The following is a 13954-nucleotide window of genomic DNA, read 5'->3' as shown; positions in this document are numbered from 1 at the left end:
TGGCGCCCGCCCTGTGGAATGCCCTCCCATCAGATGTCAAGGAAATAAACATCTATCTGACTTTTAGAAGTCATCTGATGGCAGTTTAGGGCAGTTTTAAATGTTTGATGTTTTATCGTGTTTTTAATAATCTGCTGGGAGTCACCCAGAGTGGCGGGGTATAAATTGTTGTAGTTGCTGTTGTTGTTGTTGTGGTGGTGGTGGTTGTTATTATAGAACTAGCACTGTGTCTGCCCAGTCTGCTCTCTGGGTGCTATTAATGGACAGTTACATGGTCCTCCAGCTCTCCCTTCTCAGCTCTTCCTCTTTAGACTCGACAGTCCTTCAAGTACAGGGCTGTCCTTTGCAAAGTAGGACACATGGCAACTCATCAAAAGCACAAACAACTTCCTCTCCCTGTGCGGTGCCTCCCTACGAATGCTACATCCTAGCTGACCACACAGGCCACCCTAACCCTAGCTGTGAGATCTGCCAGGAGGCCTCAGACAGGTCCATCTTACCTGCAGTACTTTGCCTTGTGGACTCTCTGGGAAAAGTAACACTTGGTTGTACAGCGGATCTAAGGACTTGCGAGCCACTTTGGTCTTTTTCTTTGCAATGCACACCCCATTTTCTAGTAGGTAGGCCTTGATGTAAGCAGCTGGAAGAATAACACAGGGTAAAAGGTTGTATTGCCGTGTTAAGTACAGGGGACCCCCCACAAACACCACTATCCATTTGCTCAGAGGAAGCTACTAAAAAAGAAGTTTATTTTGAGAGAAAAACTTCCGACATATTGTTGGAAGTGGTCTTCTCAAGGCTTGCTTGGTGTCTGAGTGACACTGAGGTTGCTTGTGACTGGCCTTGGTACAATGTTTATCTCTAGCCATCATCACACATATGCAGCAAGTATATTCAGGATCACATCAGGACTTTTTGCTGCCTGAGAGGTGCAGGACAACATGGTGCTGATTGGACAGGAAGTTAAATCTTGTTTCAACACTGGTGATGGGATGCGATCCTCCTTCACACCTGAGAACAGCAGATTTGCTTAGTGGGAGCAAGGTGGGTTGTTTGCTACACAGAGCTCTGTCTTTGCACTAAGGATGAAAGGATCTATCTATTTTGGTTCTCTCTGTTTCTCATTTTTTCCCAGTCTTAAATTCAGCACTCCACATCTCTGCAGCGATTTGCAGGTATTCTTTTAGAAAAACCTTGGGAAAATTTTTCAGAATTTTAGTTCAGGTTTCTCCTAAATAGGCACAATTTTATGTGTGGTTTTGACTAATGTACACATTTTTGCAAGGAATTTCTCCTAATACAATGCATTTTTTGGTATGTTATTTGTACTGACGCATTCATTTTTATCCACGCTTTTACATACTATAATGCGTTTTTGTAAACACTGGATGAAGAAGTGCACCACAAAATTCAGGTAAATGCAAATTTTGGAGGATGGCTTTGTTTCGGTTCTCACATTGTTTTGGAAAGTGCAAATTTGATAAATGCAAACCAAATGAAATATCCCCCCTATCCCTACTTCCAGTACAGGAGAATCCCTGGATGGGCTGCCAATATTGCCCCATTCTCAATGCACATCCCAGCACCTGCTGTCTGAGGCAGCCACCTCACTCTGAGGTCCTGTGTCTATGGCAGTGTACACACCATTGATTTTAAGCAAACTTACTTCCCAAGAGAATCCTGGGAACTGTGTTTCAGAGAACTACAATTCCAAGCTTCCTCTACAAACCACAGTTCTCAGCATTGTGTGTGTGTGTGTGTTGAGCCACATGCTTTAAATGCACTTTCAGGGAATGGTGTGTATGCAGCCTGGTAGAGATGAGCAAAGAACTGGTTGCTCATGTTAAAAATTATCCAAATCTTGCAAAAATGTGAGAACCTTGCGATAACTCGTAAGGAATGCTTGCAAAATTCAGATGGCACACACCACACCATCCTTCCCACCCCTTCCAGTTCCCACAATCTTATTAGTCATTCCCTTGTAAAAACCAAGCATCCTTTTTCAATGCTATTACCCAGGATTTGGGAGAGGCAAAGAGGCTGAAACACTCTACCTGGCAGGGTTTTGGAGCCAGGCTTTGGAGTCAGTCCTCGGGCTTGAATGATGTCCACTTCTAATTGTCCATTTCGCTCCTGCAGCCCAATTTCCACATCACCTGGACAGCAAGCAAAATGAAAAGTAAGTGAGTGTCAAAAAGATCTCTGTGAACCACTGCTCACTGCTCTAAGTTCTCTTAAACATTACAGACTGCAGAATGATGCAGTACTCTGCGCCACAGAGTTATCATCTGGTACAAGTCAGGCTTCCCCTTGCAACAAGTTGATTATCTAGAGGCAAGAAAGATGGGGATAAAATGGCAACAGAACTTACTGACTAGTATGGAATTGAGGCACTGGCCTTCCTTGTCTCAAAGTGGTCCCCCAGGCATATTAACTGCCAGAACCTTTGAATCAACTCACCCTTTCAAAGTGACAACTTCCAAACTATGTGCCCTTCCTCGAATGATCTCTTGAAATGTTATTTGACATCAGGAGAAGATTGCATTCAGAAGTTTTGAGCACCAATATCAGTGGTGGGACACGCACACGATAAAGGTACATACAATTGTGCATGTTGCAGAGAGAAGGTAGAAGTTGTTGTTTTCCCACTAAATAAGCTAAAGGGTAGGCAGTTCCAGGACAAGAAAATGAAGTACTTCTTCACACAGTGTATAGTGAAAACAGTGGAATAAAACTGTTAAGTTGTGGGTGAACATATCAGACGACACAGCGATTCTTCAAACAGCTCTTGTTTATTCACAGGCCAGAACAGAACTGAACTGAAGGGTTCAGCCAGCCTGCTAATATAGAGCACCAGTACAATGCAACTGCAACAACTTTCTGTAACTATCCAATCACCGAATGTCCCTTTCAATCCCTTATTTGCATATGTGGACCTGAGTGAAAACTATCTACCGTATCCCCCTGCTGGACCAGGGTGAGAACTTCAGTATATAACACAAACTTCACCTGCATTTCACCAGCTAAATTTTGATCCATGAAAGAGTAAAGAGTGACCTTAAGGGGAAGGAACCTTGTTAAACTACAATGGTTAATATGTGTTTGGAATTATGTCAAAATGAACAAGTAGAAATATTTCTGCAGCATGAAAGCAGTTATATGGAGGTACGGAACTCAGCAGGACCTAAAGTCCAGTGTTTGAAATGCTTATGTGTAGAAGATAAAACTAGACTGCAGACAATTCCAAGAATGATGATTGTGTGTGTGTGTGTGTGTGTGTGTGTGTGTGAGAGAGAGAGAGAGAGAGAGAGAGAGAGAGAGAGAGAGAGAGAGAGAGAGAGATTATTGCTGACCTATCTAATTTAAAGGGTATAAACAGTGCTTTTTTCTGGGAGTACGCAGGGGTACACATACCCCAAAACATTTTGTGAATCTAAGTTTGGCCTCATTGAGGGGCAATTGATTCACAAAATGTTTTGGGGTATGTGTACCCCTGTGTACTCCCAGAAAAAAGCAGGAAAATGAGAGTACCCCTAAACATTTATATATTTTTAGAAAAAAGCACTGGGTATAAATATTAGACACAGTTTAATTCCCCCCCCAAAGGCTTTTGATACCTTAGTGCCCGGAATAATTATGGCTTCTTCTCTTTTCTTCCTTCCAACATGCTCAAAGGGATCACTTGGCTAAGACTTTCCAAAGAAAGGCTAACCTTTTAAGAAGCCTCAGAAAACTTTTATTCTGAAACTTGTTTTTGCTTATTACAGCTATCACCATCTGGATTTTTAAAAATATGTCGCATGCTAGTCTACTATATCTTGTTATAATGTAAATATTGTTGGATGTTTTAAAGCAATCTGTGTTTTTATCAAGACCTTTCCCTCAAATAATTTGATTTCTCTTTAATGTCCATGCATTACCTGTTAAGATCCACACAAAATACAGGTCGTGCATTGCTTTAAGGGAATCTCACACATTCTGCTGCTGTTGCTTTGCCGGTGAGTTTGTGGGGAGGACCGCTCCCCCTGGAAGCCCTTTTTCCACCTTGGGCCTGGGGGCGGGCCCCATACTCCACCACAGCATATAAGGCTCCAAGGAGGCTCGGGACATTGCTGCTGCCGCTTCGCTGTGAGTTTGTGGGGAGGACTCTTCCCCCTGCAAGCCCACTCCACCAGGCCAGGGGGCAGGGCCCACACTCACCACCACCACAACTTTAAGGACACTGGTGCTGCTGCAGCAAATGTTTAAAATGTTTTTATATATTTTAAAGTGTTTTAAAAGTGTTTTTACTTTTTACTTTGTTGTACCACCATAAACGGTGGTTTTTATTCATGTATTTTTATTTTGTTTTGTTTTATTTTGGGTTGGGGTGGGATGGTTGTTAAGTGGGGTGGGGATTGGTTTTGTTTTGGTGTAATTGTTTTTTTGTTTGTTTGCTTTTATATTTTGTAAATGGAGGCGAGTATGAGGCTTGGGATTCCTACTGTGGAGGGGCGAGGGAGGTATGGCGGTGGGGGCAGATGTCATAGGCGAAGGGGATCGAGATACGGATATGCTCGTACCCCTTCCAATCTGCGCCCCATCCCGAGAGACGAGGGTAGGGTGAGCAAGGATTACTCACCTCCGTCACTGGTGTTGTGCAATGCCAGGTCTATAGGCAACAAAACCGCCACCCTGCGAGATTTCTTCACCTCGCAGGGGGTCGACCTGGCTTGTGTAACGGAGACCTGGGTGCGCGAAGGGGAAACTGTCACCTTACGAGAGATGGCACCCCCGGGTTTCTCCGTCCTCCACCAGTCGCGGACTGTGGGCCGGGGGGGAGGGGTGGCATTATTAATCTGGGAAGATTGTTCTTTCAGGGCTCTACCATCACCATCGATCCCCGGCATTGAATGTGTTGGCCTAGTGTGGGGCTCCGAGGTGAGCTTGGCTGTCTGGCTGGTGTACCGGCCACCTAGCGCACCAGCAGCCACCCTGTCAGGCCTGCTGGAGGCGGTGGCCGGCTGGGCCTTGGAGTTCCCTAACCTATTGGTATTGGGGGACTTCAACATCCATGCTGATGCCACTCCCTCCTCACAGGCTCTGGACCTGATGTCTTCCATGGCGACACTAGGGCTCTCCCAGTTTGTTTCGGGCCCCACACATCAAGCAGGCCACACGCTGGATTTGATCTTTGGCTTCGGTATAGATGTGATCATGTTTCCTTCGATGAAGGTGCCATGGTCTGATCACTACGCTCTGAAAGCCAGGATTGACGTTCCACCCCCACCCTGCTTAGGTGGCGAGCCGATTTGGGGTCGCCCGCAGAGGCTGATGGATCCTGATAGATTCCGTCAAGCCTTGCGGGAACTTTCTCCCCCTGGCGAATCATTGACTGAGCTTGTTGAGGGCTGGAATACCCAGCTCCTGGCAGCCATCGATGAGATCGCACCTAAGCGCCCTCTGCGACCCCGCAGAAACCGGGCTCCCTGGTTTACCGAGGAGCTCGGGAAAATGAAGCGGGACCTCAGACGGCTAGAGCGAGTATGGCGGGGTGCCCGTGACGGAGCTTCAAGAACATCTTATAGGGTTTTTATGAAAACCTACGAGATGGCAGTGAAGGCCGCTAAGAAGTCCTACTTCTTGGCTTCCATTGCATCCTCTAGCTCTTGCCCAGCGCAATTATTTAGTATAATTCGGTCTTTAACGTCCCTTGAAGGACAGCCAAATTTAAATAACAATTTGACACACAGCTGTGAGGCATTTGCGAGCTTTTTTGCGGAGAAGGTCCTGTTGCTCCGCCATGACCTCCCTGCCAATTTGGATACAATAAAGGAACTGGAGGCCCCTCAACTGTCCTCGGGTCCAGTATTGGACCACTTTGACCGGATATCCCCAGCCGATGTGGACAGACTCCTCCGAGCTGGAAAGCCCACCACTTGTCCTCTCGACCCATGCCCGTCTTGGCTGATTAGAACGTGTCCAGACGAGGTGCAGGCCCCCCTGGGGGATATCAACAATTTGTTCCTTGGCACCGGGACATTCCCAGGGGAACTGAAGGAGGCAGTGGTGCGCCCGCTCTTAAAGAAAACATCATTAGATCCCTTAGATCTATCCAATTACCGCCCGGTTTCGAATCTTCCATTCCTGGGTAAGGTGATTGAGAGAGCGGTTGCTGAACAGCTTGGTAGGTTTCTGGATGAAACATCGGCTCTGGATCCATTCCAGTCCGGCTTCCGCGCTGGTCATGGGACCGAGACGGCTCTGGTCGCCCTAACATGATCTCCGCAGGCAGCTGGATTGAGGCGGGTCGGGGCTGCTGATTCTTTTAGACCTGTCAGCAGCCTTCGACATGGTCGATCACGAACTCCTGGACCACCGCCTTGCCGACATGGGGATCCAGGGCACAGTCCTTCAATGGCTGCGCTCGTTTCTCTCTGGTCGGGGACAGAGGGTGGCGCTTGGGGGGGAATTGTCATCGCGCCACTCCTTGGTGTGTGGAGTGCCCCAGGGTGCGATACTCTCCCCGATGCTTTTTAACATCTTTATGCGCCCCCTCGCCCAGCTTGTCCGGTGTTTTGGGCTGGGCTGCCATCAGTATGCTGATGACACCCAACTCTATCTGTTGATGGATGGCCATCCTGACTTGGCCCCAGACACACTGATCAGATGCTTGGAAGCTGTGGCTGGATGGTTACGTGGGAGCCGGCTGAAGTTAAATCCTTCAAAGACAGAGGTCCTCTGGCTGGGTCAGGACGATATGGGATTGAGGGGGCAACTCCCATCTTTTGCGGGGGTGCAATTAGTGCCAGCACCGTCCATTAAGAGTTTGGGTGTAATCTTCGATACCGCCCTCTCCATGGAGGCACAGATTGCAGCTATAACAAAGGCGGCATTTTTTCATCTCCACCAAGCTAAGCAGTTGGCTCCTTACCTCTCTCGCCCTGACCTAGCCACTGTGATCCACGCGACGGTCACCTCCAGACTGGATTATTGTAACTTGCTCTACGTCAGGCTGCCCTTGAGACTGACCCAGAAACTCCAGTGGGTGCAGAATGCCACGGCGAGACTCCTTACGGGGTCTTCGCTGCGAGATCACATTCATCCGGTGCTATACCAGCTGCACTGGCTCCCGGTGGAGTACAGGATCAGGTTTAAGGTGCTGGTTTTAACCTTCAAAGCCCTATACGGCCTAGGACCCTCGTACCTACAGGACTGCCTCTCCTGGTATGCCCCACAGAGGAACTTACGGTCTTCAAATAAAAACATCTTGAAGGTCCCAGGCCACAGAGAAGTTAGGCTGGCCTCAACTAGAGCCAGGGCTTTTTCAGCTGCAGCTCCAACCTGGTGGAATGCTCTGTCACAAGAGACAAGGGCCCTGCAGGACTTGACATCTTTCCGCAGGGCCTGCAAGACAGAGCTGTTCCACCAGGCCTTTGGTCAGGGCATAGCCTGTCTCCCTCCTTTGGCAATCTTTACAGAACTTTAGTTTATGGTTGCCATCAATTTTGATTTTAATTAATTTTTATAATGTTGCACTATTTTAGTGTTGTTAGCCGCCCTGAGCCTGGCTTCGGCTGGGGAGGGCGGGATATAAATAAAATTTATTATTATTATTATTATTATTATTATTATTATTATTATTATTCTGATTTACACAAGCAACTCCATGTTTTCTTAGCTACTCAGATGAGAGGAGGTGGGTGCTTCAATCACAGACTAGCAAACTCCAGTTGGACAATTATAGCTGACTGGGAGGTTTGCGCAACATATCCGCTTCCCCAGATGGGCAGACTTTTTGCAATAAGGAAAGTAGTGGGGAAATACATTGCAAAGTGTGAGATTACACTTGCTTTGGTGCCCCACAAAGAAATCCAGGTGAATGCCCATTGAATAGCCAATCTAATCTATTGTGCATTAGGATGAATGCACAATAAAGAGGTCAAACCTAAGCACCCTCATTTATTTTTCCCTGCTTATAAATTTGTAAGTCCCTTAGGATAGGGCAACCTGGAAAATCTCTTTGCAAAGCACCATGTGCATTGATAGCACTATTCAAACACAAAAACACATTCATAAAAAAACAATGGGTTTCTCTTGCTTACCCATGGAGGTAGTAGCCAAGGTTTGGCGACCCACAAACTGTGCAGGCCCCATGCTGCCCAGGAAATCGCTGAACTGCCCAGCGGCTGCCAGGTGAACTCCATTGAAGTTCAAGCTGCAAAATAAATTGGTTCGTGTAATTCATTGTTTCGAGACTTGCTAAATACACAGTCTTAAGCTAACTGGAAATATGCGTGAAATGAAGAGCTATTTCTGCATGAGTTCCAGTCTCGCTGGTTTTCAAACTGGCTTGACGCGCTTTCAGTTTCTTCCCATAACCGCAAGGGATGTGTGGTTAGTGTAGTTACAGATAATCACAGACAAAACAATTATCGTCAGGATAAATCAACATGGGAAATTGGTGTCATTTTCCTGTATCAAGCTTCTCCCCCCGCCCCGCCCAAATACAGTAGGAAAAACTGAAACTCTTTTGCCTGGGGGTCCGAATGGCATGCAATTAATTTTTTGCTGATGTGCAGTCTCTCTCTCCTGAGGCTATTACATCTAGGAGAGAATCTAGAGCCAAACAGACTAGCCGTACTGTATTTATACTCAATGGAAACCACAGTAGATGAAAGCAGAAATTCCCTCTCACAATTAAAAATTCATTGCGAAGCTGAATGGATCCTGTTCAGAAGTGAAAATTATACAGTAGGATGTGTTAAATCTGTTGAGGTGCATCTTGATTTGCTTCCTTGTATTTCATATAATTTCACTTTGGTCTCTTTCTGACCCTCTGTTAATTTCTGGCATATTTCCCATGCTAACGTCCTTCCTCCTCCCATAAATTTGAAGGAGTTTATTGTTATTATTATCCTGAAGAATTTAATTTCCTGATTATGCCACCAATGAGATCATGGTACACCGATCAGAAACTGCAATGCTTCTAAAGTGATGTGAATTTGGATATCTCAATAAAAATGCTGAATCCTGATGCCTCAGATGTTCCTGGCCAACTGTACATATCAATCAGACCATTTTGCCTCTGCCCATTTTCCCAATCTTATTTATTTCATTTATTACATCTATATACCACCTTTATCTTCCAAGGAACTCAAGGTGGTATACATGGTTCTCCTCCTCCCCATTTTGTTCTCACAACAACCCTGTGAGGTAGTTTAGGCTAAGTGATGGTGACTGGCCCAAGGTCACCCAATGAGTTTCATGGCTGAGTGGGGATTTGATGCTTTTGAATTATGGTGCTGGAGGAGACTCTTGAGAGTCCCATGGACTGCAAGAAGATCAAACCTATCCATTCTTAAGGAAATCAGCCCTGAGTGCTCACTGGAAGGACAGATCGTGAAGCTGAGGCTTCAATACTTTGGCCACCTCATGAGAAGAGAAGACTCCCTGGAAAAGACCCTGATGTTGGGAAAGATGGAGGGCACAAGGAGAAGGGGACGACAGAGGATGAGATGGTTGGATGGTGTTCTTGAAGCTACCAGCATGAGTTTGATCAAACTGCGGGAGGCAGTGGAGGACAGAAGTGCCTGGCGTGCTCTGGTCCATGGGGTCACGAAGAGTCGGACATGACTAAATGACTAAACAACAACAACAACAAGGTCATAGTCCAACACTCTAACCATTATCTGAAGATGAAAGCTCATACTAATAACAAACTTAGTTGGTCTCTAAGGGACACACATGGTGCTGTGGGTTAAACCACAGAACCTAGGACAAAAGGTTGGCGGTTCGAATCCCCACGACGGGGTGAACTCCCGTTGCTTGGTCCCTGCTCCTGCCAACCTAGCAGTTCGAAAGCATGTCAAAGTGCAAGTAGATAAATAGGTACTGCTCCAGCGGGAAGGTAAATGGTGTTTCCGTGCGCTGCTCTGGTTCACCATGCTGGCCACATGACCTGGAAGCTGTACGCCAGCTCCCTCGGCCAATAAAGCGAGATGAGCACTGCAACCCCAGAGTCGGTCACGACTGGACCTAATGGTCAGGGGTCCCTTTACCTTTATCTTTAAAGTGCTACTGGAAGGATTTTTTAAATTTTGTTTCCACTACAGCAGACCAACATGGCTACCTACCTGTAACATTACACTACTGTGAGGTATAGAACACAGGTCCTAAGACTCTGGCTCCTGGGAACCTACAGACAGAATCTGAACAAAATTGGTGAAGCAGCAAAGAGCTTATTGATTACATACGTTCTTGCAAGAAGCAGGTGTCTGAAAGCAAGCACACCCAAATTTAGCAAAACACAAGCTTATATCCCCTATACCCAAGCACAGGTTACCTCCCCTGTTTCCCTATTGGCTGGATACGTGCAGGGTTCACAGCCTATCACAATCGCCTAATTAAAATACTAAAATCTCCGCCTTTGTTGACATCTTCCATTACTCTGAATTTACCCACCACCTACTTCTAATTATTTTCATCCTTATTTGGTCCATGCTCCTAGGTTTTGACACATTGACTCAAGTGATAATCCCGACCACCCTAGGCAAATACGGGTTCTATGTCTGCTGAAGCGTATAGATAAACCACATTTCAACTGCAAGACACCCTGTTTTCGGGCTCTCTAACCACAAGCCCTGCTAAAGATAAGCTTCTAAGCGAGTTGGCGGTTACTTAGCTGTTGTGACCTTTTGGCCTTTTATGGGAAAAAGCAACATTTTCATTTCTTTCAACTATGCTGCCACATTTCCACAGACTGCAGTGCCAGGGCGAGGAGCTGGGCCCTTTTATAAGGCCAGAGTGCTTACTCAAGTGAAAACCCTGGTGGCTTTCCAGTTGGCCCCGCCCTCCTTGTGATGCTCATCTATGCCCACCTGTGAATGGCCAATTTCACTGGCGGGCAAGTCAAACTCCCATGGCTGCTGCCATTCTATGGACATCAGCCTTTGCCAACTTGTGGCCTCCATATATTATTGTCGGGCTACAGCTCTCATCATCCCTGACAGCTGTGCCAGTGGGAGCTGTAGTCCAAAGTGTTATGTACTGAAGTTCTCACCCTGGGCCAGCAGGGGGATACTGTAGATAGTTATGCAAATAAGGGATCAAAAGTGACGTTCAGTGATTGGATAGTTCTAGAAAATTGTTACAGTTACATTGTACTGGAGCTCTATATAAGCAGGCTGACTGAACCCTTCAGTTCAGTTCTATCCTGGCCTGTGAATAAACAAGAGCTGTTTGAAGAATCACTGTGTCGTCTGATATGTTCACCCACAACTTAACGCAAAGCATTTGGAGATTGTGGAAGGCTGGGATAGATAATACTGAGCTCAACAGAACAATGTAAGGTAGCTTCATATATCAATGTGACCGCAAAAATGGACGTCCCATTATGGATGATGTCAGCCCATTATTAGCCGACTTCTAACTGAATGGGGTTTTGACACCTATTAATGATTGCATGCAAAGGTTTGTGGGTTTAGAGCAACTAATCTATAAAGCTAACATAAAGTCCTTGCGGGCACACTGCACAGCAGACATGGTGTGAATGCATGCTTGCCCTTCTTAGTACAGATAATGCCTTTCTCTGTAATGACACAGGCTTCCATAGAAAGAGATATAGAGCACAGAGCTTCAGCATTTGACCTATTCATGTGGGTGGAAGGAGAAAACAATCTTGGCATGGGGAGTGGGTGGATGGCTAGCTCATATTACAAACAGAGCAGTTCTGGGCACAAAACATCAACAACCCTGTACTGACTTCTCAACAAAATTATAAGTGATATATAGGCAGTTAAATTAGCATATTGGAAGGTATTAGTTAGCGATTAAAGGAGAAGATGTTGCATTGAGCAGAGGCACAGCATTAGCGAATGTTTGACCCTGAGTACAGACTCATTTCCGAGAAACCGATTTTAGGAGGCAGCGAACCATTTTACTGATCTGGTATGCGTTCCCTGCGGCGATGCATGTGACAGCGCCAGAAATTTTGTAATTACGCTTGACATTAATGTGGAGCAGCTTCCCAGGAAACATGGCTGAAAAGCTGGAGAGGTCATATGAGGGAAGCATGGCCTGACTAGTCCAGAGGACACCTACTGACAGCGGTGAACAGTCTTGCTGCAAATGCTGTGCTCTAATGGAAACGCTAAATGAGAAGGGAGTCTCTGTAACAAAATCTTGTTCTGAGGCAGAGTGCTAAGGAAGGAGGTGTGTTTATGGCCTCTGAATTCTCCTCCAATGGCTATTCCCCTCACCAAAAGCAACACAACAAAAGAGGACCCCCCCCAATGAATGTACTAATTCACCCATCACTGGTCTAGGCACACCTGATTCAGATGGTAAAGCAATGCTGGCTGTTGTTTACATACCAATGAACCTTGCTCTAAACCCCTTAATGGTTGCTCCCATATAGATTTTTTTAAAAATATTTTTTATTAAGGATTTTCTTGTTTTACAGAAGTGTAGTGCCTCGTATTTTTTTCTTCTTCTTCCATGTAACATTTTTACAAATCCGTTTCATTTGTTGAGGCATTAGGGGGAGAAGAAAAAAGAAAGAAAAAAGAAAGGGGGGTGGAGAGAGGGAAGATGGATGGGGGTGGGGTCGGGTGGCAGTGTTTCTATTATGTTTAATGTATGTAGAGTTTGGTGTCAGCGTTGCTTGTGTTGTTCACTTGTGTTCCTTTGGTGGTGAGAGAGGTTGGGGTTGGCCTAGGGTGTGATTGTTTGCTTGTGATTGGCTGTGGTGATCTTTGTTTTCGTGTGAGAGTGAGGTGGGTGGGTGTTTTGGATCAGGTTAGCCATATTGATTTGTATGCTGTTGGTGGACTATTGTCATTGTCCTGTTGGGTTGTGTATGTGATAAAGGGGAGCCATACCGGGGTGAAGGCGTCTTCTTCTGTTTGTCCCCGTGTCAGTTTCAGTTTATTAGTTAATTTTTCTAGTAGGGCTGTTTCCCATACTATTTGGTACCATTGGTCCATGCTTACTCCTGACAGGTCTCTCCAGTGTCTGGTTATGGTGTTTCTGGCTGCTGAGAGCAGGTGAGTTATGAGTTCTTTGTGGTGTAAATGGGCATTGTTGTCTTGGAAGATGTTTAGTAGGGCCAATTCTGGGGTGATGTCTATTAAGCAGCATCAAGGACAGGATGAAACCCTGCCGAAGCCACAGCAAAAATGCCACATGTGCAGAGTGACTTTAATTCTCCAACGAGTTAACCACAGCAGGTCTACATCTCTCTAGGATTAAGGGAGGGGGGCAGTGTCTGATCAAAGATTGAGGCTTCCAGCACTTCTCATATAAATTAACCACTGAATTAGAGCTGAAGCATGTTTTATTTTTATCTTTTTTGGTTATTTCAGTATGTGAAATATATCAGCTTCTGATTCAAACAGATTGTATCACAAGCCTGTTCCTTGTGATCCACATCTTCCTGTATATGTTTCAGATGTGTTATAATTTATTTGAGGGAAATGCTTCTGAATGTGGCCTTTGAACAAACGTTCTGCAAGGAAGTCTGTCGCAAAGTTTACTGTTCATTCATTATAATTATTTCCATTATCGTTTGGTTTTCATCATTTGCGGCTGCTACCTTAATAGTAACAGTGATGACAAACCTTTAAAGAGCAAAGTGTTGTACAGCCCAATCATATGGCATGTTTACACAGAGGTAAGGGCCACTGATTGTGGAATCATAGAACTGTAGAGTTGGAAATGATCCCAACTAAAGCATCCATGACAGGTGGCCATCCAACCTCTGCTTAAAAACTTCCAAGGAAGGAGAGTCCACCATCTTCCAAGGATGATGGCTCCACTGTCAAACTCAGACATGAGTTTCTCCCAGCGCTATGTGAAGTGATGCTGGAGGCTGGGACTATTTGCAAGTGAAGCATGTGCTTCAGCACTGAGCTATGGTTCTTCTCAAAGGAGGACTGAATAACTGTTTCACTGCATGCACAAACTGAGGCACACA

At 45.6% G+C, this 13954-nt stretch overlaps 1 protein-coding gene across 2 annotated transcripts in view; it reads right to left on the bottom strand.

Annotated features, from left to right (window-relative positions):
• RIMS4 (regulating synaptic membrane exocytosis 4) overlaps positions 1-13954 on the bottom strand; it is a 106410-nt gene that overhangs the window by 10340 nt on the left and 82116 nt on the right. For both annotated transcript variants that reach the window (XM_053394112.1, XM_053394113.1), the window contains exons 3-5: positions 8085-8197; positions 2055-2156; positions 501-640 (exon numbers count right to left, since the gene is read on the bottom strand). In XM_053394112.1, coding sequence (XP_053250087.1) covers positions 501-640; positions 2055-2156; positions 8085-8197 — 355 coding nt within the window. The remainder of the gene's footprint in view (positions 1-500; positions 641-2054; positions 2157-8084; positions 8198-13954) is intronic.

The sequence above is a fragment of the Podarcis raffonei genome, chromosome 6 (assembly GCF_027172205.1).
Source record: "Podarcis raffonei isolate rPodRaf1 chromosome 6, rPodRaf1.pri, whole genome shotgun sequence".
Classification (NCBI taxonomy): domain Eukaryota; kingdom Metazoa; phylum Chordata; class Lepidosauria; order Squamata; family Lacertidae; genus Podarcis; species Podarcis raffonei.
The sequence above is the reverse complement of the archived record's forward strand: the minus strand, read 5'-3'. Positions and strand labels throughout refer to the sequence as shown.